Source organism: Penicillium subrubescens (genome assembly GCF_028828155.1).
Source record: "Penicillium subrubescens strain IBT 31985 chromosome Unknown utg000002l_segment0_segment0, whole genome shotgun sequence".
In the NCBI taxonomy this organism is placed as follows: domain Eukaryota; kingdom Fungi; phylum Ascomycota; class Eurotiomycetes; order Eurotiales; family Aspergillaceae; genus Penicillium; species Penicillium subrubescens.
Genome location: NW_026643152.1, coordinates 3,247,704 through 3,269,953, shown reverse-complemented (window position 1 = coordinate 3,269,953; position 22,250 = coordinate 3,247,704). Strand labels below are relative to the sequence as shown.

Sequence of the window (22,250 nt, the reverse complement as noted above, 5' to 3'; positions counted from 1 at the left end):
ATCTATTGTAATACTTTCTTATTGGCACATGTATGGTTTTTCGACTATCCAATGTTAGAAACGTGCATTGTAGGCGATAATTTTTCCGAACCATTACGAATCATTTGAATTCTTTGGTTACCAATCTCATGAAACCTCCAATAACTTGACGCGGCTTCTGTCCAGCTCAATAAACCTGATTGTGAATTCGTAAATTATTGTACAGTAAGAGCAATCACATCGTCCGGCACATCGACATCTTCCAGTATTGACGGATTCTCGCGAAACTTATCGCTCTCAATATGCCGCTTAAGGACTCCAAGCACGCTTCGCTCAACCAGAATAGCCGAAGAATCCACCTGAGCCTTGACGCTCATGACCCGAGAAAAGTACTCGAATACTGCCACCAGTTCCCTTTGCTTCTTGATTAGACTGAGTAAAGCTGGGGCATATGTCGGCTGGATTGCTGGCTCGTCCACTGAACCATCCACATTCAATGCATATACAAGGTCATCCTTGGTAGCTTGTTGAAGGGAGTTCAACGCAGACTCGTACATTTCAGCGGTCTTCTTTGTCGTCACATTGCCCATGCATAATAGCCGCATCAAGGCACGTTCATATTGGTCGTTTTTCACTTTCAGTAATCGAAAGCCTTTTCTATGAATGTACTCTGCGCGTCGGATAAGGACATGGTCATATCCTTGACGGGCATTCAGCGTGCCACTAATGACACTGTAACATGCATGGAAGACATTCCGATATGACTCAAAAATAGGCTGGTTCAATTTCTTCGCGCAAGTCCAATCCATGTGGCCAGCGGCGCCAGCGATGTCGAGCAATTGCTCCATGAATCGGAGCTGAAAGCTGCGTTCTCGGCCTTCCATCCGAAGTAGGCTTGTCAAAGCAGCGGGTGCATTCTCGGCTTGACCTAGCTGTCCAAAATTGAAGAAAGCTCCAATCTCAATCCCTAGGAGTAAATCATATTTTTCCTCCGCAGAATGTCGTTCCAGACATGGGACCAGCCCGGACCCGCAGGCTTTGAGGAGAATGTAATCATGATTCAGATCTGAAATATCTTCTCCGGTCGTCTTCTGGTGATCCAATGACAATTCAGGGTCTTTCCCTAGGTCATTGATAATAATTGAGGTGATCAAGGCGTAAAGAGTATTTGCATCCGTGATGACTCGTTTGTAATAATCACGAATCCAGTCAAATGATTCTCTGGTCAATCGAAGTTCTGGCGGTTGGGACCCGACAAAAACTTCATATTTTGCATTATGGATCCAGCGCAAGGCAAGAAAGCCTACTAAAGTGCGATTGACTTCATCATAGTCTTCCTCATATATGATGCGCGAAGGAGATGGAGTTTCAGGAGAGGTTCCTTGAGGATCGCGAATGGAGTAAGCCCGACGGAGCCGATCGATCTCGTTGGGGAATTCCTGGTAAATCAAGGACACGAGGTCTCTTTCAGAAAGTGTAAACAAGTTGTCTGGATTAGTGCAGGCCTCTCTCAAGGCTTGGTGTTGTTTCATATTGGATGCGGGGGGAGTTGCTGGTATGAAAGTTGGGTATGCAGGGTCCACAGCCGCCATGGACGCGAAATCAATGTCTTATATAGGACTCCACTCGTACTTCGTCATGAGAGATTTTCAGCCTTGGTTTCCTCGAAGTCGTCGTTGTTCTACTGAGAAATCCTTTCTTTTACACTCAGCCACGACTCAGCCACAGCGACTGGAACCTTAGGCACCGAGGCACCCCACCATCAATTCAGCGGGGAATTGTTGGCCCTCAGATTTAGGCGGCAACTTAGGATGATCGGCCATGAGCCTCCGATCGGATCTTGAATTCTAGATCATTTTTTGGACGCATCACTTAAACTGAATTAGATCACTGGCTGGGACGAAACATGATAGGACGACAAAATTTGACATTTCTACACGAGTATATTCGTGACCGCCTGAACCTCACATTTCATTATTCCCAGGTTGGCTGCATATTCGGCTCCGAGAGCCAATAATGCAGCCAGCGATGTGCAAACGAATCTTCACCCGGGTTCTGGAATGCAGGCCCAGAAGCTGATCTTTACTGTAGTGAAACACTAAAAACGATCGATCGTGAATATTCGTCCCCGATGAAGCTCCCCCTTGTAAAGTTTACGCAGACAGAGACAACTGATCTACTACATTATTACGAAGCAGCTCCCTGCAAAGTCATACTCACCTGTAGGGGTGTTCAGGAGATACACCTAACCATATGTAACATGACCCTCGTCGCCAAATATTCTGTGACCAGGCGTGTACTGATGAGGCTGTCGGTTCTAAGATTGTCTATGAATTTTCAATCTGTGCCACGACCGCCGCTATTACATGACAAAATGACATGTGGCACCGTAGATCAGACTCAGTTGGGCAGAAAGGATTCAGATGTGATATAAGTGCAGATATCTTCGAAAATTTTATGAGGATTTGAACAGTAGTAAGTACATCTTGTTTCATAGTCCTTTGGCCCTACGGTTCGGACTGTTCCTCGATGCTACGTAGCATCCCATCTGCTCCGGAATTTAGGTCGGGCAGTAACTATGGGAGTCCGAGAATTTTTAAAATCCGAATATCACAAGATGCCCGTCGGATAATATTTGTAGTTGCTTCCTCGTCAGATTAACGGAGTCGAGACCGTATGATATTAGAAGCCGGGACTCGGGGTTTACCAGGAAAGCAAGCGAATACTGGTAATTGTGGAAATTTAGTGACTTGGCGCAGTTGTGATCGCAATATTGTATTGGAAAAAAATGGAAGATCATGCGCTAAATGACCCCGAAGTTTACAGGGAATAGACGGGGTAACCAGCATGAGAAGCCCAATCATTAGCGAGGCGCTGCAACGGTGATGTGGCTGAAACGCCCCCGCCAGGCATGAAAGGGACACTGGACAGGTATGAATGCTTCGTCACACCCTTCTCCAAAGCCGAACGAGGTTTCTGAAAAAGTTTCGACTGAGTTCAAGTCACGAGTCCGAAGCAAAAAGAAAAGAAGAACTTGTTACCTTGTGATTTCTAGTCCTTTCTCCTCGACAAACCTCTTAGGCCCTCGCCAGGTGGATCAACGTCTTCACTCCTTCACTGTTGGAGATGCTACAAGGCTCCAGTTTACAGCTTCAAGAAATGTGACCGAAACCATCGAGGAAACTTCTAAAATCATGGCATCTTGGCCAGGAACCTGGAGGGCTCATGTATCGCCGGTAGGCACTGTTCGATCGCACGATAACGTGAGTAGCCGTCCATGCTCATCCCTGCCATTCACATACAGGCTTCTTTGAAGGGAGCGACTTGGTCAGATACCAGAAGTGAGGGGGATACACCCACCACTCCTTTCTGGGAGGAGGGAGAGCTGGTCCAATGGAACTCGCAATGGATCAACGATGGACAGGCTCTGAGCTCTACGTCGTCGGGCACGCTCCAGCCGCCATATCCGCGTTTTCCAGTAGCTGAGCCACCATGCACGACATCAACGACTCCTGTGATTGAAGCTGGTGAAATGGAAGATGTTGGCCCAAGCGGGGAATCGGAAGATAAGCCTAAGACAATCAACGCAGTGCACCAGGGAGAGGACTCCGTCCCAGTATCTACGCTTCCGCAATCTTTCGATCATGTGCCTACACAGGCGGGCAATACCAGCACTCGGCTTGCAAAGCTACTCGATGAACTTCGTCACTTGCAGCAGGAAGTCCGTGGTAAACGTTCTCGGGCGCGAGACCTTCGCCGTGCGCTGAGAAATAAACGCGAGGAGGAGGATTACCTGCGACTTGTACTACGGGAGAAACTTAGTTGGGTCTCTCCGGAGGCTCTCTATCAACAAACTACGGCAATCAATAAAGCTATTGATGACTTGAAAGCCGCTACAGAACTTTACCGCATTCTTGAGAACGACTATAGCAGAATGGAAGACGAGCTCGATCAGCGGGAAAGGTTTCTAGACAAGCGCCTAGGAAAATTGAATGGGTTACTGCGCAAACAAGCTGCCTCGGGAACCAAACAGACTGACACTGTCAGTTCTGACTCGAATTTCTCTTCAGAACCATCCTCTGCCCGTGCCTCTGACGCCGACCGGCTTCCGTTCAACGCTGCAGCATACCTCACTCTAGTCGGGGAGGTGCGCCTACTCCGTGAACGACTCTACGAGCTCGAATCAGAGTACAAGAATCTGGTAGACCAAGAGAGTATCCGTCAGCGTATCGGCCTCTCACTTGCCCCCGAAGCACTTACATTCCTAGCCCACTACGAAACTACAAGAACGAAAACGCAGACCGGGCTAGACTTTGCAATCCGTCGATTGATAGCCCACCCCGAACACAAGCACCACCCCGAGGCAGTCGTACTAGACGAAGAATGGGAGCAAGTTGTGCAGAACTTCCGACCCAGCTCTCCAGACAATCAGGCGCAACGAGATCCATTGCAAATGACCGAGTTCGAGGACCGGTCGCCATTCTTCGAAGAGCGACGTCCCGTGCCGCTGAATAAATTCACGTTTGTGAATCGATGGCTTTTGCACCAGCTACGTCATTCGAGTTTTCAGGTTTTGCAGTATAAATCGAATCCAGAGTTTGTACATCTTGTGGATGAGGGTTGGGATGGCGACGATATTAGCCAGATGGCTTTGATGCTATGGTACCGTGATGAAACGACAGGAATTGTGCCATTGAGGAATGACATTGTTGAATAAAGCTAGAGTATTTCATTATATAGCGAGTCTTTATCATTTACCCGAAGTAATTTCCAACCTTTTGCAAGAGTTGACATGTGCGTAGTATGGAGAGATCGAAGATATCAAAATCTGTTGAGTCTGACTGTCTGATACTCAAGGCCACACTAATAACTTTGATCAATTAGCTACCATATTTCAATCAATGTTGAAACGACATTGTTGTGATATGAGGGTGCAAATGTGTATGTTCCGAAATATTCCCCCATCCCCTCCATCTCGGAAGCCAAACGTGGTTATCCTCGGGTGGGCCGATGGCGTCGTTTCCCGATACCCGGACAAGCGGACATGTGCTTGTAGGATTCAACGATCTAACTATCAGTTAGTCAAAGCCACAATTCTACTCTTTACCTACGGCCTTTCTTGACTTTCATATATTCGCCACGTTGGTCTACTTAAACCCTCCAGGAGCTCTATACGCCTCTCTACACGACCCCGCACCCCGCAATGGCTTCCCTCAAGGAGAAACTAGTTACGTTGGCGGACAACTATACAGCTTGCGATGTACGTATCCTTGTCTCGCGTACTAATTGATCGGTACAATGACTTTTTGTCATATAGCAACCGTTTACTAGCACCCACCTTCATAGGTTTAACATTCCCTCTCAATCCAGATATCAGATGCCCTCCTCAAGCTCCAAAAAGTCCCGGAAGGCGGCACCGCACGCGCAGGTTTCCTAGCAGATCTCAGTAAGAGCCCCTACGTGAATATCAACCTATCTATCCAAGACAGAAGGAAACCTCTTCAATTCAAAAAACCAACCCTCTACACAAACTATCCCAAACCCCCCGCAAAAACTAACCCCAATCCTTCCTCAACAGCCCCCTTCTCCCCGATAATCGGCCGCAACGACCGCGCCAAAAGAATCGCCGCCCCAGCAACAACCTTCAAATTCCTCTCCAAGAAGGACCAACCACCACAAATCGCACTCGAAAATCCCGAGAAACACGGCTTCCCGCCGGGAAAGCACTGGGTCGATTTTGTGGGCGACTTTGCCGCGGCGGATCCGGCAAATGCGGGCTCGATTGTGGTCATTGATCAACCTAAAGACCAGTATTGTGCGGTGACGGGTGGGATTATGGCGACGAGGATGAAGGTTTTGGGGATTCGGGCGGCGGTTGTGAATGGGAGGGTGAGGGATCTGAGGGAGTTGGTGGAGACGGAACTTCCGGTATGTCTAAGCCTACTCTTTTGTTTTTGTTTGGATATTTGGGGAGCTGTTGGAGGCTAATATTGGAGGGAATAGATTTGGGCGAGGGGGACGTCGACGGTGGGCACTGGTGCTGAGGCAAAAGCTGCGATGCGGGATGTTCCTATTACGATTGAAGGGGTGACTGTTTCTCCTGGTGATATTATTTTCTGCGATCCCATGGAGGGTGTGGTTGCTATCCCACGGGACTTGCTTGAACCAGTGTTGGAGCTGATGCCCAAGCTGATTAGCATGGATGATCAAGCTAAGAACGCCGTCGCACAGGGCATGACTGTTGCGGAAGCCTTCAAGACATTCCGGGCTTAATTTGCTAGGTATTTATGTAGTTTGGAGTTGGAGCGGTTCATAGAAAAACAGAATCTACTTGTAATTCGTGGAGCAATTTTCACCTCAAAATATACATGAAAAAAATATCAATCTCTCGTGGTATCCTCATAGGTGGTCAATACACCAGAATCCGTGGATATAGGAAGTAACCCAAAATATAGTAAAGGGAATCAAAAAGGCGCTGTGCAATGTACAATGGAAGAAGAGAACCTGTTTACTCGGCAACCCAGACGGCGGCCATACCCATACCGGTACCAACGCACATGCTGGTAACACCGATCTTCTTGTTGGTGCGCTTGAGCTCAGTCAGGAGGGTGCTGACCTGGCGAGAGCCAGTGCAGCCGAGAGGGTGACCGAAGGCGATAGCACCACCCTTGGGGTTGATCTTCTCGGCGGGCAGGCCAAGCTCGTTGACACACCACACGCACTGGGAGGCAAAGGCCTCGTTGATCTCGTAGATGTCGACCTCATCCTTGGTGATGCCGGCCTTCTCGAGAGCAATGGGGATGGCAGCCCAGGGGCCGACACCCATGAGGAGGGGCTTGACGCCGACAACGCTGGCAGTGACGTACTTGCCGATGATCTTCTGGCCCAGACGCTCGGCAGTGGAGCGCTTCATGAGCAGGACGGCGGCGGCACCGTCGGAGATCTGGGAGGCGTTACCGGCGTGGATGGAGCCGTCCTTGGCGAAGGCAGGGCGGATCTTGGCGAGGGACTCGGCGGTCATGCCCTCGCGGATACCGTCATCGGCCTTGACGGTGATGGTCTTCTCCTCACCGGTCTTGGGGTCGGTCCACTTGACCTCGAGGGGAGCAATCTCCTCGTTGAAGAGGCCGGCCTTCTGGGCCTTGACGGCCTTCTGGTAGGAGGAAGCGGCGAAGGCATCCTGGGAGGCACGGGAGATACCACGGTCCTTGGCCATGTTCTCGGACAGAACACCCATGGGGACCTTGCAGTTGGCGGACTCGGGGTGGCTCTCGAGCAGCTCGGAGAACTCGGTAACAGCACCGGGACTAAATGAAAGCAAAAAGTTAGCAATTATGCTTGAGATGGTTCTTATCAGTTCATAGTTGGTACTTACCCGTACTGGGAGGTCATGCTCTCAACACCAGCACCGATACCGACCTCGATCATGCCGGACTTGATAGCGTTGGCAACATCGACAACGGCCTGGAGACCAGAAGAGCACTGACGGTTCAGGGCCTTGACGGCAGCGGTCTCGGGGAAGCCAGCAACGAGGGCAGCAGCACGGAACTCGGTAGCACCACCACCGGGAGGCAGGACGGAGCCGACAGCAATATCCTCGACATACTTGGGGTCGATGCCGCTCTTCTGGATGACAGCCTTGAAGACACCGGCCAGGAGGTCAGCGGCAGCGGTGTCCTTGAAAGCACCCTTGCCACCCTTGGTGAGGGCAGTGCGCAGGGCACAGGTCACGACGATATCATCGGGGTTCTTCTGGGTGAGGGCGGCGGCTCCCTTCTGGCTGCCAGAGCCGAAGTGGGAGGAAACTTGGGAAAGACGCTGCTGGGCTGAGAATGAGAGTTAGTCGAGCCGTTCCTTTCCCAGGGACGCTTTTTGAAAATGTGGACTGCAAGTTGCATGTGCTGACGCCCGCAATGATGGAGATATGCTCACCTGAAGACATGACGTCAATGTGTGATGGGGAGTCTGGGGGATGGTATGGGGAAGGAAGGAGAAAAAGCAACAGAAGACAAGATGAGAAGTAGTTCAGACAATGACGGGCGAGATTTCTTTCTTATAAATCACGTCCTCGTGGATCCGGTGGTATTTCCCTTATTCTCAGCTTTGCCCCGTTGCCAGCGTCGACCACACGAAAAGTGCCGAGGTCCCCGCAACATTGTTAATCCGGGGATATCCCCAGTCACGGGATCTCCGGTTTGGTCTGCGACATGTGAACATGTGAAAAACCACATGAGTTTCGTCCGAGCAAAGTGACTTGTTCGGATTGATCTGATGCGGTCCACACGTCATACAGTCCTCGTGCTCCGTCTGCCGATCGGATACTGGCCCGAGTTGGGAGAGTTTTGAATGTGATTATTTGACTCCCCCGACCCCCGGGCTATCCTATCCTCGGGGCCCCCTGATTATTGTGGGGACGCCTTCGGGGTTGGTACCACCTTGAAGCTTCCCGCCGATGGTTGTCTCATTATTTATGATTTTATCACATGCTATGAATTATTACTTTGTATATGTGTTTGAATAACTCTATGCATTATACTTTTATCAGTTCAAAGGCAACACTAATCGTCTATCCACTTTTAGATACTATTCTGACTTTCTCAAGCTGATTAAGGATCTATAATAAGGGCGCTTATATGAAACGACGAGTGTTGTCTTGCGCGCTCTGGGAGACCGCTGCATCTACTAAATTTAGTTGTAAAGTACGCCCTTGAAACTAATTCACCAACATGATCAGTGAATATCGATGCACCCCTGGGTATTACGGCGCCTATTTTGGCCTCTGTTCATTTCAAATTACCATCCACAGCAGGTACAAAATTGGGATCCTATCCGCCCGTGTCGTGATGTTAGATGCTCGCTCTACGAGCTTGGCTTTTTGAAAGGAATCATGGCTGACTCCGTTGGCCTACAAATTGACGTTGGCGGCTTGTCTCTGGCAGGTCTGAATACCTTCTCATCGGTTCTCGCGGTCCTTTCCGCAGACGATGTCCAACCAACCGCTATGCTACAGCTGGAAAGGCTGGGTGCAGCATTCCCAATCAGCGGGCCTCTTCGAGCCAAAATTCCTGATTATCTCCAACGATGCAGCAACACACGTCTGGAACGTCTTGGTTTGACTATCGGCTGGAGAAAAGGAGATGCTGCATCTTTGATGTCCCAGACCGCTGGTGGGCAAGCTATTGCGCTACTGGTAACTTGTCTTGAAAACATATACGGAGCCGATGCGACGGCAACCATTCTTTACAGACTTTCCAGGTCTGTTCTGCCAAACTCTTCTCGTCTCAGCAGTCCGAAACAATTGGCCCAAGCCACGGATATCCTCGCGCGGAAGAGTGGTGCCATAGGCTTTGGGACTTTGCTTGCTAAACATGTATGCCGAATCCATGATGTGTATTGGCAGCTACAACGCAAAGCGCCGATGAGTCTTTTGGCTTCCCTGGGCCAGGAAAGCATGGATGAGATTCTTGGCAAATTCTCTCAGGCACTGAGAGAAGAAAGGTCTCTTGTTAGGGTTCGCGGCTGCGCGAGTATGGGCTATATCTTCGCTCTTGCCGTGTCGTTGTTCTCGGATGATTGCCTCGTCACGGTTGAGAATCTCATTGTCCACAAAGGATGCCGCTCTTCCTCGATCACTATCGAGATTACTGAGTCTATTGGGGACAAATCTCTGCAGGTGCAATTAATGGGGAAAATTGGCTCGGTATCTGAAATCACCGCCAGACAATCTCAAATTTCACCGTCTTTGAAATTCGTCTACAAAGGCCACTTTGCTGAATATACTCGAATTCGTCTGAACGACTTGGGTTTGATGTGCGTGCCTAATACTCTGGTAGCCATAGGTACTTGCGTCCTGTCTCTTTCAGATCTGATCTATGTTTCCATTGGAGATCGCCCCGATACAAAGACACGGGTCATAGTGAATTTGTATAGCCAAATCTTCGGGGAAAATCCTCGCACAAGTCTTCATCAACGTTGTGAAGATGCATTCGGGGTTGACCTCCCCCTTAAGTGGCCTTCATTCAATGAAGCACTGTCTGGGTTAAAGCATGTGTTGGCACGATCAAATCAAGCAGACAGCTTCGCAAGTCTCTGTGATCAGTCTGGTCTATATGCAAATCCATCTGATGTTCTACTTCGCATTATTGATGCCGGTGTTGCGGCCCTCCTCGTGTTCTCTCGTGGGCAGGGGGCTGTCTGGCAAGAGTGCTCCAATAAGACATGGCGTCCATCCGAGAGGATTCTGAGACAAGGCGCTAAACAAGTGGTGCTGTCTCCTTCGGAGTTATTGAATGAGCTGTTTTCGTGGGAGGATGAAAGACTCATCGCAAGATCAGACGGAGCAGCAACTCTTATTCCTGCTGGCATCCTCTACTTCGGCCATGAGATTTGCCATTACCGAGGGCTTGAGTTGATAGACGGGCTCATATTCCATGAGAACCGGTACCATAACAAGGTCATCTCCGATATTGGTACTGATGGCCCAAGACCCATTGCATCAGCACCCAGAGTCAAACCCATCCATCCCACGGCTGATGGGGTTCCTTTGGACATATCATTCGCTGTAGCCGAGGACGTTCACGGACTAGTCCTAGAATGTACAGCGACATTTGCTGGTTTACGACAGTCCATCAATCTTCGTGAACGCATCGATCAACTGTTTGGGCTTCTCGATGCTTATCCATGTAATCATTCAAGGAAGACTGTGCTGAAGCAAGAATATGTGCGCGTGGTGCAAACAAACTCGGCTCTATCTCCCGATGGAAGAAATGGGGACCATTTATCTATCGTCCAAACAGCTGGCCATCCTACAGCGCAGCTCCTTGCTTTGACAAGATGGGAACCGGCAATCCTTTGCCGTGAGTGCTGTTTGAATTGTGCGTACGAGCAGGCTCGAGAGAAGGAGATCTACAAGATCATAGTTGCTTAGAGTTCATTGTATTTTGACTTTTTGATCCCAAATCATGTTAGTTTAATGTTCAAGCACGATATGTTTACCTTTACTACACCCTTATCCAGCTCCATACTCAAGTAACGTGTCCACCACATCCTGGTTTCCAATTTCTATAGCCAAGGACAACAGCGCCTTGTGCCTGCTGCCACTTTCGGTTCCTCTGTGATAGAAGACCTTGCTATTTGGATCTGCGCCAAACTCAAGCAGCATTTTCACCAACATCGCGTTTTTCTTCCCAATCGCAATGGCCACATAGCCTCCGTAGTTAGCGATATTATGGGCACCATGTCTCTTCAAGCTTAATAAAACTTTCATCACCAACCGTTCATTCCCAATTTCGAGAACTCTTCTGAGCAAAGGACCATCGTGGAATTGGTAGCTGGGATCTGTCCCGTAGTCCAAAAGGCGTTCAGCAATTCCATAATATCCTCGGACTATAGCAAGTGCGATCAGGTTTCTTGGCTCTTGCCCTATGGAGGGTGACCAGTGCCTGAGAGAATTAGTCCCTGCTCCTCGTCTCAGTAATTTTTCCACAATCTCCTCTTCACCGTGTTGCACAGCCCACCACATGGGGTTATCATCTGGGCGTCCAAAATAATGCCATTGTTCCCTTGCCTTCTCGCGCGTAAAATCCACCTGCTCTCTCCCGTGTCTGGTTTTGTCATGTACCGGTTCGTCGGCAGGGGAGTAACCAAAGAATGAGGCAAGATCACTAACTGGGGTGATGCACTGGTCAAGGAAGAAAGTGGACATGGCGAGATGTTGGAAGCGGAGAGCGTTCAGCAGGGGTTTCTGTGACAGCAACTTGTTTTGATTTCCATCGTAGCTTGATTCCATCAGTGTTTCAATCTCGGGAATATCAGCCCACCTATCAGGCCCGGCGCGGTATGCAGCCAGAGCCCATCGTCGCCGGTGTGTGGTTTTTGGCTCTGGAAATTGCGCTCCGTGTTCGATAAGCATCTTCACAGCATCTACCGCGCCATTTCTGATTGCCCAGAGAAGGGGTGTGGAGTGGTCTCGGGCCTGAGCTGCGTGATTTGCCCCTCGATCGAGCAATACCTTCATAACCTCGCACTGGCCCTCTCGAGCAGCGATCGCAAGGGGCGTAAGGCCAACCGGGTTCCTGATCTCGATATCAGCACCGTGGTCGAGCAGAATCTCCACTATCTCTCGATGCCCTCGACGAGCTGCTAGCCATAGTGAAGACTGACCATGCTGATTCGTAGCTCGAGTGTTGCCACCGCTGGCAAGAGATAATCTCACTGTCTGAGGGTTATTCGTCACGGCAGCCCAGACAAGCGCGGTGCTATGACCTCTGTCGGCATCATAGCGATATAGATTCCAGCATAAATGAAGGTAAGTTGCGCGACAAGTGCGTGATAGTGCATAGATAGTTTTCAGTGTTTGGGATGGTTGCGATCTACCTTGACGGGTATCTGTAATAGCGCGTGCGACCATTTGCAGTAGTTCCGGGGGTAGGCTTGCGAGAGACATGGCTTGGCTGTTATAGGAGGCGTTGAAAATGTCTGAAATGACAGGGAGACCAGGTCAGACCTTGAGAGGGGCAGTGCTGTCTTATAAAGACGATCCCTTGGCCCCCAAAAGGCAAATAACTATCGTGTCAGTTGATCGATGAGTCAAGGCTGGGGCTACTCGCACGACAGACTAGGCTATTTTCGGATATGGTGGATAATGTGTACATCGAGTACCTCAATAGATCCTGATTTGTTTTCAGATAGGATATATTGGGCACCGTAATTAGTTTATTTCGAGACCTGCCAATAGTTTTGGGACGAACAATAATAAGATGGGGTTAGATGGATAATGGGTGGTAAAAGTCAATGCGGAGGACATGCGGAGAGCGGCAGATCAAATTATTTCTCGACCGCGCCAACTTGACCGTCCAACCTCAACTTGCCCTCAGGGAAGACCACGAATATACATCAACAGCTCAAATACTACATAATCAGAGAGAGCGCTCTACACTACAATGCCCATGGTCCGCCAATTATTTACCGCCGCCTCCCCGGCGCGCCTCGCGTGTTCAATCTCAACCGCAACCCTCAAAACCCAAACCACCAAACAACCAACATGGCACCTCACCGTACGACAAGATCTACAGACCTCCATCGCCCTCAAGACTCAATATCTAACAAAATTAACATAGAAAAACTCCCCACTCTCCCTCCGCACTACGCGCCCCTTCTCCAGCACCCTCTCAACACCCTTCACATCCACCGCGCTCAAATACTCCTCTCCCTTCCGCCTCTCCTCCGACAAACCCGAGTCCTACCAGAACCCAAATGACGAATACTACAGTCCCTACAAGCCTAAGCGCCAATGGCCGCCGGACATGTCGAAACTCTCCCCCAAGCACCAGTTCCGACTAGAGCGGAAGTACCGGCGGCGCGCGGCGCTGAAATATGCCCGGCCTAAGTTTATTAAGACTGTTACGCTGGCGCAGTGGGTTATTATTGGATGTGAGTTATGCTGGAAATGGATTTCGGATTGAATCTGCCCTGTAGGGTAGGGTTGTGAGAGGGTCGCAGTGCTAATTATTGGTGTTTGGGATAGTTGTCGTGATCTATGCGGTTCTTTTCATGAACTGGGATACCAAGGATACGCCATTTGATGGGGTAAGTTATTCTCTTTTTTGTTTCGAGATTCTTGTATTATCATGGGCTGACAATTCTACTCATAGATCCGAGAGAGTGTCTTCTCTGGTGTCAAGGCTGTGTTCTCCAGCCCGCCGCCTCCTGGTCCAGTGAAAAGAGCAGACGAGAACAGCGGGAGTGGATCTCAAAAGTAGTTCTCACGAGAACATGATCCGATATCCCCTGTATATGATAGATCCTGTGGGGCTGTACAATACTCATTTGGCATAGATACTGGCTTGAGATGACGCACCTCATTCATTCCTCCATACATCTCTTTTCTATACCAGCGACATTACACTCGCTTCAAATCATACTGAAATCATTTAGAAGGGTTCATCACTGAAAATCATTCAATTCTCATATCTGTCATGTAACATTTATCATGAGCAAATTTAGTCCAAGCAGCAGGCGTCTCTAATCCGCGGAGAGAATGGCATAGAAGTAAAAAGAAAGATGCGCATGTGCATGCATCCCCTAGACAGACGATTACCTGTCCATGCCATCCTCTCCCCGCCGCCTGCGCAATAGCTTGACTTCATCACATCATGTCCGCCAGAAAATTCGCTGGACATTCAAATATGCAACTCCCAACAACTCCAGAAATGCCAACGCCTTGAAAGCCCAAAAGAGTGGGCAGGGGGAAGCTTCCCCAAGGGTAAGCGACAAGTCTCGCTGGTGCGACCCCTGCAAAAAAGATATGAACCGTAAAACGCCGAGTCATGAAACGTAAAATCAGAGTGGAAGGGTAGGAAAATGGTAAGAAAAAAGACAAGAAAAGAAGAAAAACGTGTCAAGCGGATGTTGTATCCGATGCTTGACGATTAAAGCCAGCGAGGCATATCGCTGGATGGGGTCGTTGGACCCAGAGGAGTGGAAACACGAGTGTCCGAAAAGTCCAAGGCCAGATTAAGCTGAGGTGGCTTGTCGTCGAGTAGACCCTTCTTTGGACTACCGGGGGCGACCTTCTTAGGGGACTTGTTCGGTGATCCGGGCTCGGTACGAGGAGGTCCTTCCCGCACCATCAGATAGGGCCAGCCATCCTCAACCGCAGCAGCAACCCAGGTGCGGAGACACTCATGAACCGCGGAGTAGAACTTCTCCTTGCAGGTGCGCATAGTGCCACCCATGACCTTTTCGAATCCAGAAGCTCGCAACTCGGACCGAAGCTTGTTACGTTCATCGGATGTAGGCAGTGAGGCAATCAGACCATTCAAGAGATCCAAGTGTGCGGCAAGATAATTGGTGGCATCCCACTCGACGCCGCCAACGTATGGAGCAGCGGGGACTGGAGGGCGAGGTGGAGGGAAGTTTCGCTCGAGATAGGAACGATTATCCAACGGGCGCTTGTCCGTGAACGGATCGTCCGACTGAGGGGCGGATTTGGGGAGTGGAATCACATTGAGATGGTGGAGGAAGATCCAGAAGACTTCCTTGGTCACATTGGTAACCTCCTTGCACCAGACTCGATAGGGTCGGGACTGGTAAATATTGGCAATGAAGGAGACTGGCTGGCTCTCATCTTCTGGAGACGGGTCTCGCAGGTAAGAAAGCATTCGTGCAGCACGCGTGGATGGCAGCTCGTTGGGATAATTCGTTGAGAGTTGGGTAAACAAGAGGTTGATGATGATCCCCCGAGTCGTGAACTCGCTAGGGCCTTTCTTTTCCTCGTCAAAGAGCATCTTCAGCAAAGCAGGGAAGAGTTCAGCTTCAATGCTAGTGAGATGTGCCAATGCGATGGATGTAGTGCAAAGAGCCTTCAAGCATAGCAACGCCTCGTGTAGAAGAGTATCCTCGTGATCCTCCCTAAGATATCTGTTAGCAAATTATTCTCAAAAGAGCCAGACGAGTTTGGTTCCACATACCGCCACTCCATCTTCATAATGCGGTAGATGAGCTGAACAATCTCATCCATGCCTCCCTCGGCAATGAAACCGTTCACCCAGCTCACGGTCTCGTTCCGCAAGAGAAGTCTCAGCTTGTGCAATTTGCCCACCTCGATCATCTCCGGCTTCTGGATCTCTCTGAGATAGTGCACGAAGTCAGACGGGTCGGCAGCGGTGTCCACAGCCGCTGCTTCGGAAAGCGATGCGGTAGAGTTAGCCGCATTGAGAGTCGTATAGACGCCTACTGGCTGGGAGAGGTCCACCGATCTGGGACGATGGAAAGTTCCACTCTCTGGCCGGGCCTTCTTGCCGGGAGATGAAGAGCCCCGACCAAATGTAAAGCCACGGCTCCTGGACCGCGAGCGTGAGCCCTTACGATCCTGAGAGTCCTTTGATTCCTTACCACGACCACGGCGGCTATCAGAAGTACCAGCACTGGCCGGTGTGCCCTGTTCGGTGCGATCCTTCTGAATGAAGTCGGCCTTGATGTTGGTATCAAGGGAGCGCATCTTGTCACGCATGTTGTGAGGAATATTCCGGGCATCCTGCCATCGTGTTAGTGACACCAATTGCTGAAGTACCTGACTCGGGGTAAACCAACTAGTAGTTTCTCAAATTCACTCTCTAGGTCCTTGGAGCTGAGGTGTTTGTGGACATCAGCATCCCGCTCCTTTGCGTTGAATACCGAGATCGCGGCCTGCACGCGAGAAAGTCTCTTCGCATTCGGCTGTTCCTTTAGCGCAGGAACGGGTGACTCTGGGACGGACAATTTCCTCGCTCTGTCGAGGCCCGATCCCTTGGACGACGCACTATCCACTTGGTCGCTGGCATTACTGCCTCCAGATGGGGCACGCTGCAGTCCCAGAATGTCCTTCATCTTTCTGTTGCCAGCAAGGCAGTCCGACTTGGGACGAGGCTTTGCCTCGCCCCGTCTGGTGAGCGATGGTTGCTGATAGTCGTAAAAGTTCCGCTGGTGAGCTGGGCTATAAGCCTTTGGTGTGTAGAGAGATACTTCTTCCGCAACACTTCGCCGTCTATCCGCGGTTGAGTTTTGTCGCGACCGACTGCTGGGCGCTTGATAGATGGAGCCTTCTTTAGGCCAAACCGGGGATGGCATGTTGTCGACCAGATCAACAGGGCTTCGGTTCTCTTTGTCACGGCTCTGCTTCGATCCGTCGGATTTGCGTCCGCGCTGGGATCGTTTGAGGATGGCCGACAAACTGTTAGTCGACTTGGTCTTCTTGGGCTTCAGGTCGTCAGCATTGTCGATTGGGGGTTCTTCCGACTTGGTGTCCTTCCGTTCCATGTAACTCCGAAGTGACTTCAGAGATACCGCACTCTTCGTCTTTTTATGCAAGGGTGCTTTATTTTCTTTGCTGGCTGGATTGGCTGCCGGCAAGTAGCTGTCTCCAACATCGCGATTCGGCACTATCTCTCCCAAAGGAAGATGTCCCGATTCCGGAGCAGGTTTGTCTGCCCACGGAAAGGGAACAGTGCCCGTTGGCTTGTTGTTTTTGAATTGCGGAGGCATGGCATCGTCCGCAGATTGGTTTCGCTTATGCGGCTTCGACATGATGGCTCGGAACACCGAGGATCTAGTGGGGGAACGATGGGCGTCGTCGAAGATCTGCGGACCGGCAGTACTAGGAGCCATTGCTTATCCTCTTTGGCCAGCAACTTGCAAGCTTGTTAGCAAAGCGACCGGCTCTCTGGCGCGGGTAGGGGCAGAATGGTGTACGTACAGGATCTGTGAATGCAAACAAACGCGACAAGAAACAAGGAAGCAAGCAAGCCAGCAAGCAAGCCAGCAACAGCTCAAAGGCGTAGAAGATCAAGTAAAAAGAGAGGAAAGCAAACCAAATAAAGCAAATATTGAAGCAGAAAACAAATGCAATGCGAGATCCGAAGGTGAAGAGAACTTGGATGAGAAGGCGAGGAAATCCGGGCAACCGGGGGGGATGATATGAGAAGAAGCGACTTGCTGCCAACGGCAACCTTCGAGGATCAATACTCCACTTCTTCAACCGGGACAACAGCTAGCGTTGAGGGGCGATCTCTTGGGATCCTTTGGGGTTGGCTGGATCCAGTAGAGGGAAGTAAACAACGTGCGGACGAGAAGGTTGCGAGGGGCAACGCAGCGGAGCAGCGGAGCTGGCGGTGAACGTGGACTCAATGACGAGAGACAATTCAGACAATTCCCCTCCTTTGGCTTGGATGGATGGCATATTGCATTGGAAGGATCTTTTCTCTTTGGGGGTTTATGCATAAACTGGTCTCTTTGGGGCATCCTTGCGTTGCTAACAGTTTGTTATGGTGGGGGTTTAGTTCTAGATTGTTTGTATACCCCGGGCTTGGAGATTATATACTTCCGCGATTGCCATTGAAACCAAACAAACGTTTCCTTATTCGCAATAAATGGAGCATTGTCAAGGTGATATAAAAAGAAAGATGCCTCAAGACACATGCTACTGGCTACAGATTGCATCAACCCGCTGCTTGAAGTATACAACTCCTGCGACTTATTGCCGTACTCCATGATAAGGATCTGTAAATAGATCCACCAACTCTCTATTGTTAGTCGCATGACATCAATAAACAGTGTTCAGGTAATATCCATTACACCATGTTGATTGATCATGCATCCAAAAAGCGCATATCCTGTTTATACTATAGTGAACAAACTCGCGGTGTCCAAGATATCCCAGATGCCAGGAGGGGCAGGGCCTCTTTAGATCTCGTGTATGCGGGGATGACCACTTCCTCACCATTTCTTTCCTGCACTGTACACTCCACAGATTTGAATTGCACCTCCCCTTCCTGAGACCTTCTTTGACACCCTATTTGACTGATCTATATATATCAACATGGACAATCTTCAATCTTCCCCAGACTGTGTCAACAACCGTGTTCCGGGTCTGGTGGAACTGGCCCGCGATCCACCGACTGCCGTTTGCGACGCCCCTCCTTAAGCTTGATAAGGCGGGCGATCATTCCAACCTGTTCCAGCCTGCAGCACCTTCAAATCAACAAATCGAGACCTACATGGTCTATCCTAGCTCATCTCGGGCTCCCTTACGTACTGGTGTGTGCGCAATCGACAGTTCCAGACAAGATCAGACCCGCCCGTCATAGAGTTATTGGCTCCTGGGCACTACGCCGCTTGTAACCATCGCGAAAGTCGGGCGGACCCGGACCCTCCACAGGGTACTCGGCTCTCATTGTCGTCCCGATACCTTCGATCGGCGATTTACACCCGACGCTGCAAGGTCATTATTAACTTGCATCTTCCTCTAGCGACAGAGACAGCAAAAAACAGGTGCCAGACCGTCCCCGCCACCATGAACTGCCCCTCGCGAACCGACGATACCCTCGACAACCCAAGCTGGAACCAAAACCCACCTCCCTTTAGCCCAGACACGACGACCCGTAACGACTTCAACGGTCTTGCAAACGCACGAGTCCATCGCAAACATGCCGCTGGGACGGGGAGCGCCGCCGGCGACGATACCATGGCCATCGATCCGCGACCGCAGAGTTTGGAAAATCAGGATCCTGCAATAGAGAAACGGCCGGACGGCGAAGTGACCGTAGCGGCCTCGGGGTGCGAACCACCCTCGAGGACCTGCGGATCACCTCGCCGTCCTTTCTCTAATTTTTCATTCTCTGACTCTGCGCGGCATTGTGTCCGCACTCTGGTCAAATTCGGCCGCTTCATCGGCCCCGGATTCCTCATTGCGGTCGCCTATATCGACCCGGGAAACTATGCCACAGATGTCGGCGCCGGCGCACAATTCAAATACGCTCTACTGTTCGTCGTTCTCTTGTCCAACCTCTTTGCGGTCCTTTTACAATCTCTGTGTATTAAGCTGGGTTCGGTGACGGGCCTCAATCTGGCGGAGAATTGTCGCGAGCACCTCCCCCGATGGCTGGTCATTATACTATACATTATGGCCGAGGGGGCGATCATTGCCACCGATATTGCAGAGGTGGTCGGTTCTGCGATTGCGCTGAACTTGCTTCTGCACATTCCACTCGTCGCGGGGTGTGCAATCACCCTCGTGGATGTCTTCTTCCTATTGCTGTTCTGGCGACCAAATGGGTCCATGCTGGGCTTGCGCCTGTTTGAGTTCTTCGTGATGGCTTTGGTACTTGGTGTGGTGATTTGCTTTTGCATTCAGCTATCCCTCATCAAGAATCAATCCGTGGGGGAAGTTTTTAGGGGTTACCTCCCGTCGTCTGCTATTGTGCAATCGGAAGGGTAAGTGAGATCATTTCGATACGAGCTCTTTAGGAGAGATCGACAGTAGCATGAAACTAATCTACTTTTTAGTCTTTACCAAAGTTGCGGTATTCTTGGCGCCACGGTCATGCCGCATTCCCTTTTCTTGGGCAGTGGAGTGGTTCAATCTCGACTGAAGGACTTTGATGTCACTGCAGGATATGTTGAGTCTACCGTGCCATTGGGCAGCACTGGCGGTCAAGTTGAGTACCGACCAACCCTCCATGCCATTCGCGGTTGCATGAAATACTCCATCATCGAATTGGCCCTGTCCCTATTCACTTTTGCATTGTTTGTCAACAGTGCGATTCTCATCGTTGCGGGCGCCTCCCTCTACGATGTCCCGGGTGGAAGTGATGCCGACCTGTTCGGTATCCACGACCTCCTTTCCACCTCCATATCTCCAGCTGCCGGGCTAGTCTTTGCGTTGGCTCTACTCCTCTCCGGCATTTCAGCCGGCATTGTCTGTACTATGGCCGGCCAGATGGTCAGTGAAGGCATGCTTAACTGGAGCATCCAGCCCTGGTTGCGAAGACTTATTACCCGGTGCATCAGCATCATCCCCAGTATCATCATTGCGGCAGCGGTTGGTAAGGAAGGCCTTGACAAGACCTTAACCGCCAGCCAGGTTTGCCTCAGCGTTATCCTGCCATTCGTCTCCGCTCCGCTCATCTGGTTCACATGTTTCAGTAAATACATGACCGTCGCAACTGAGCAGACAGCTGAAGGCGAAGGTGATGTCCGGGTTGAGCAAGTGTCCATGCGCAATTCTTGGTTTACCTCTCTGGTTGCTGGGCTCGTGTGGCTTCTTATTGCCGTAATGAATGTGGCCTTGCTAGTGCTTGTCGGCATGGGCAAGGCCTAGGCCGAGGACATGGCCATTCCTTGTCTGGCTTACGTCCCAAAGCATGTTTGCATGAGGGTTTTGGTTGCTGACCCCTTCCCACTATTGCATAGCGTATTCTACATTGCATGTCCCCATAGATAGACAATAAATTTAGCGCTGCATATGATATCTCTGAATGCGTGACATGAGAAACCACCGATCTCGCCTTGACCAAGACGGCAGTCCTTGTATAAAGAACAAAACTAATGACATAACTCCAGCAAAAAACAAACTCCTAGCCCTTCAATATGGGCATTCCACGAGTGTCAATCCCAATCGTATTAGCCAATCCCACCAGCAGCCTCCTTAACCTTAGCCTGCTCCGGCGGCTCATCAATAAACTGCGGCGGCGCAACCTCATCCTGCAAGAAACTCGGCACCGCATCCGCCCCCATCTCCGACTCAAACAACGACTCCTCCCCCAACGCCTCCAACTCCGCATCAAGATCGGCCTCATCCACCTCCTCCGGCAAATCATACGCCCGCGAGATACTCTCCTGAATCTCATTACCAACCTCCATCAAATCGGCCATTTCATCCTGCATCTGCTCAATCTTATCGATGTCGACCTTGCCATACTGTTTCTTCAATTCCTTGGTCGTCGTCTTCATGGCGTCGACGGTCGTCATCACGTTCTTGAGATTATCCTGCATCATGCCGGCTTGCTCCATGTTCCAGGATTGTTGGGAGAGTTGGTCCCGCTGGGCTTCGTATTGTTTTCGGCGTTGGAGGACTTTCAGGGCCTTTTGGCGGAGGGCGTTTTTGCCGGGGCCGTCGCGCATTTTGGAGAGTTTGGCTTGGTAGGTGGAGAGTTCGGAGTTGAGGGCGGTCAGTTTGACGTCGATGCTGGAGATGCGGTCATCGACCTGGTGGGTGGGGGGTTAGTTTATGGGATTCATGAGGGGAGGAGTGAAGATGTACCTTGGAGATTGCACCGTCTAGAGTGGGCTTGGGAGCCGCACTCTTGGTGCCGAAAAGGCGATTCATGGTGGTTGATTGTCGGCCTCAGAGAGGGGCAAGAGCGGAGGGTGGAAAGGGTGGTGATGAATGGTGGGGGAATCCCCGTTCTGCTGCCTAGCAGGTGGTCAGAGTGACCAGGGTCACCGAGGAGTGTGGCGGTGAGCTATCTCGATAGCGCAAAAAGAGACAGAGAGTTGTAGTTGCTTGTCTAGGGAATCCCGTGCATCTCTCGGTCAACAGGCACCGATAATGCGATGGATAATGCGGAGGGCCGACGTCAGTGGGGCCTTGGGGCCTAAGGCATGAATCACTAGAAGACAGAGCCACGTGATAGCTACCAGGCAGAGGGCGGAATTTAGTGCAGCTGAAGATTAATAATGACACGATCACTAGTTAACTATTTAACTAAATACAGTATAGTTAGGTTAAGTTAACTAGCATAGACTCTACGCTCCTATTCTAAACATATCTCTTCGTCATCATGTGGTAAATTTTGGGGTCCTTAGCACCTGTGTTCAAAGTTTATCTTTAATGAAAGGATTCGAATGCATATACTTCCAGCTACAGTCCTCTGATATACATGTACAGTAGGATGCTCCCACTGACTATACTTCGACCAGTCTGCTGGGAACATCCGACATTGTCAGCCGATGGA

The 22,250-nt window shown here is 50.4% G+C and overlaps 10 protein-coding genes across 10 annotated transcripts; 5 read left to right on the top strand and 5 right to left on the bottom strand.

Annotated features, from left to right (window-relative positions):
• Nucleotides 1-194: 194 nt before the first annotated feature.
• Nucleotides 195-1,511, bottom strand: N7473_002558 (uncharacterized protein; the record flags this gene model as incomplete). Its single annotated transcript, XM_057148498.1, has 1 exon — nucleotides 195-1,511. The coding sequence occupies one exon, from the start codon at nucleotides 1,509-1,511 to the stop codon at nucleotides 195-197; it is 1,317 nt and encodes a 438-aa protein (XP_057012152.1).
• Nucleotides 1,512-3,256: 1,745 nt separating this feature from the next.
• Nucleotides 3,257-4,696, top strand: N7473_002557 (uncharacterized protein; the record flags this gene model as incomplete). Its single annotated transcript, XM_057148497.1, has 1 exon — nucleotides 3,257-4,696. The coding sequence occupies one exon, from the start codon at nucleotides 3,257-3,259 to the stop codon at nucleotides 4,694-4,696; it is 1,440 nt and encodes a 479-aa protein (XP_057012151.1).
• A 486-nt stretch (nucleotides 4,697-5,182) lies between these two features.
• On the top strand, nucleotides 5,183-6,252 carry N7473_002556 (RraA family protein; the record flags this gene model as incomplete). The annotated part of the gene is made up of 4 exons (XM_057148496.1): nucleotides 5,183-5,239; nucleotides 5,350-5,425; nucleotides 5,558-5,907; nucleotides 5,983-6,252. 4 exons carry the CDS (start codon nucleotides 5,183-5,185, stop codon nucleotides 6,250-6,252), a joined length of 753 nt encoding a protein of 250 aa, XP_057012150.1.
• A 235-nt stretch (nucleotides 6,253-6,487) lies between these two features.
• N7473_002555 (3-ketoacyl-coA thiolase peroxisomal A precursor) lies at nucleotides 6,488-7,921 on the bottom strand (the record flags this gene model as incomplete). Its single annotated transcript, XM_057148495.1, has 3 exons — nucleotides 6,488-7,286; nucleotides 7,355-7,805; nucleotides 7,912-7,921. The coding sequence occupies 3 exons, from the start codon at nucleotides 7,919-7,921 to the stop codon at nucleotides 6,488-6,490; spliced, it is 1,260 nt and encodes a 419-aa protein (XP_057012149.1).
• A 945-nt stretch (nucleotides 7,922-8,866) lies between these two features.
• On the top strand, nucleotides 8,867-10,906 carry N7473_002554 (uncharacterized protein; the record flags this gene model as incomplete). Its single annotated transcript, XM_057148494.1, has 1 exon — nucleotides 8,867-10,906. One exon carries the CDS (start codon nucleotides 8,867-8,869, stop codon nucleotides 10,904-10,906), a length of 2,040 nt encoding a protein of 679 aa, XP_057012148.1.
• Nucleotides 10,907-10,987: 81 nt separating this feature from the next.
• Nucleotides 10,988-12,424, bottom strand: N7473_002553 (ankyrin repeat domain-containing protein; the record flags this gene model as incomplete). The annotated part of the gene is made up of 1 exon (XM_057148493.1): nucleotides 10,988-12,424. One exon carries the CDS (start codon nucleotides 12,422-12,424, stop codon nucleotides 10,988-10,990), a length of 1,437 nt encoding a protein of 478 aa, XP_057012147.1.
• A 407-nt stretch (nucleotides 12,425-12,831) lies between these two features.
• On the top strand, nucleotides 12,832-13,916 carry N7473_002552 (uncharacterized protein). The gene is made up of 4 exons (XM_057148492.1): nucleotides 12,832-13,034; nucleotides 13,098-13,410; nucleotides 13,505-13,566; nucleotides 13,632-13,916. The coding sequence occupies exons 1-4, from the start codon at nucleotides 12,921-12,923 to the stop codon at nucleotides 13,737-13,739; spliced, it is 597 nt and encodes a 198-aa protein (XP_057012146.1). The 5' UTR covers nucleotides 12,832-12,920; the 3' UTR covers nucleotides 13,740-13,916.
• Nucleotides 13,917-13,943: 27 nt separating this feature from the next.
• Nucleotides 13,944-17,373, bottom strand: N7473_002551 (uncharacterized protein). The gene is made up of 4 exons (XM_057148491.1): nucleotides 17,213-17,373; nucleotides 16,072-17,147; nucleotides 15,450-16,015; nucleotides 13,944-15,390 (listed from the first exon to the last, which is right to left on the bottom strand). The coding sequence occupies exons 2-4, from the start codon at nucleotides 17,122-17,124 to the stop codon at nucleotides 14,409-14,411; spliced, it is 2,601 nt and encodes an 866-aa protein (XP_057012145.1). The 5' UTR covers nucleotides 17,125-17,147; nucleotides 17,213-17,373; the 3' UTR covers nucleotides 13,944-14,408.
• Nucleotides 17,374-18,808: 1,435 nt separating this feature from the next.
• Nucleotides 18,809-20,614, top strand: N7473_002550 (NRAMP family metal ion transporter; the record flags this gene model as incomplete). Its single annotated transcript, XM_057148490.1, has 2 exons — nucleotides 18,809-19,728; nucleotides 19,801-20,614. The coding sequence occupies 2 exons, from the start codon at nucleotides 18,809-18,811 to the stop codon at nucleotides 20,612-20,614; spliced, it is 1,734 nt and encodes a 577-aa protein (XP_057012144.1).
• Nucleotides 20,615-20,916: 302 nt separating this feature from the next.
• On the bottom strand, nucleotides 20,917-21,622 carry N7473_002549 (putative SNF7 family protein (Cta1); the record flags this gene model as incomplete). The annotated part of the gene is made up of 2 exons (XM_057148489.1): nucleotides 20,917-21,501; nucleotides 21,557-21,622. 2 exons carry the CDS (start codon nucleotides 21,620-21,622, stop codon nucleotides 20,917-20,919), a joined length of 651 nt encoding a protein of 216 aa, XP_057012143.1.
• Between the last annotated feature and the right edge of the window lie 628 nt (nucleotides 21,623-22,250).

What these genes read in the sequence shown, in the direction of transcription:
- N7473_002552 (XM_057148492.1), top strand. Translation starts at nt 12,921, where the DNA reads ATGCCCATGGTCCGCCAATTATTTACCGCCGCCTCCCCGGCGCGCCTC. An exon ending in GCAGTGGGTTATTATTGGAT is followed by an intron (nt 13,411 to 13,504) that starts GTGAGTTATGCT and finishes TGTTTGGGATAG; the next exon opens with TTGTCGTGATCTATGCGGTT. An exon ending in AGGATACGCCATTTGATGGG is followed by an intron (nt 13,567 to 13,631) that starts GTAAGTTATTCT and finishes TTCTACTCATAG; the next exon opens with ATCCGAGAGAGTGTCTTCTC.
- N7473_002551 (XM_057148491.1), bottom strand. Translation starts at nt 17,124, where the DNA reads ATGGCTCCTAGTACTGCCGGTCCGCAGATCTTCGACGACGCCCATCGT. An exon ending in GTGAATTTGAGAAACTACTA is followed by an intron (nt 16,016 to 16,071) that starts GTTGGTTTACCC and finishes ACACGATGGCAG; the next exon opens with GATGCCCGGAATATTCCTCA. An exon ending in ATTATGAAGATGGAGTGGCG is followed by an intron (nt 15,391 to 15,449) that starts GTATGTGGAACC and finishes CAGATATCTTAG; the next exon opens with GGAGGATCACGAGGATACTC.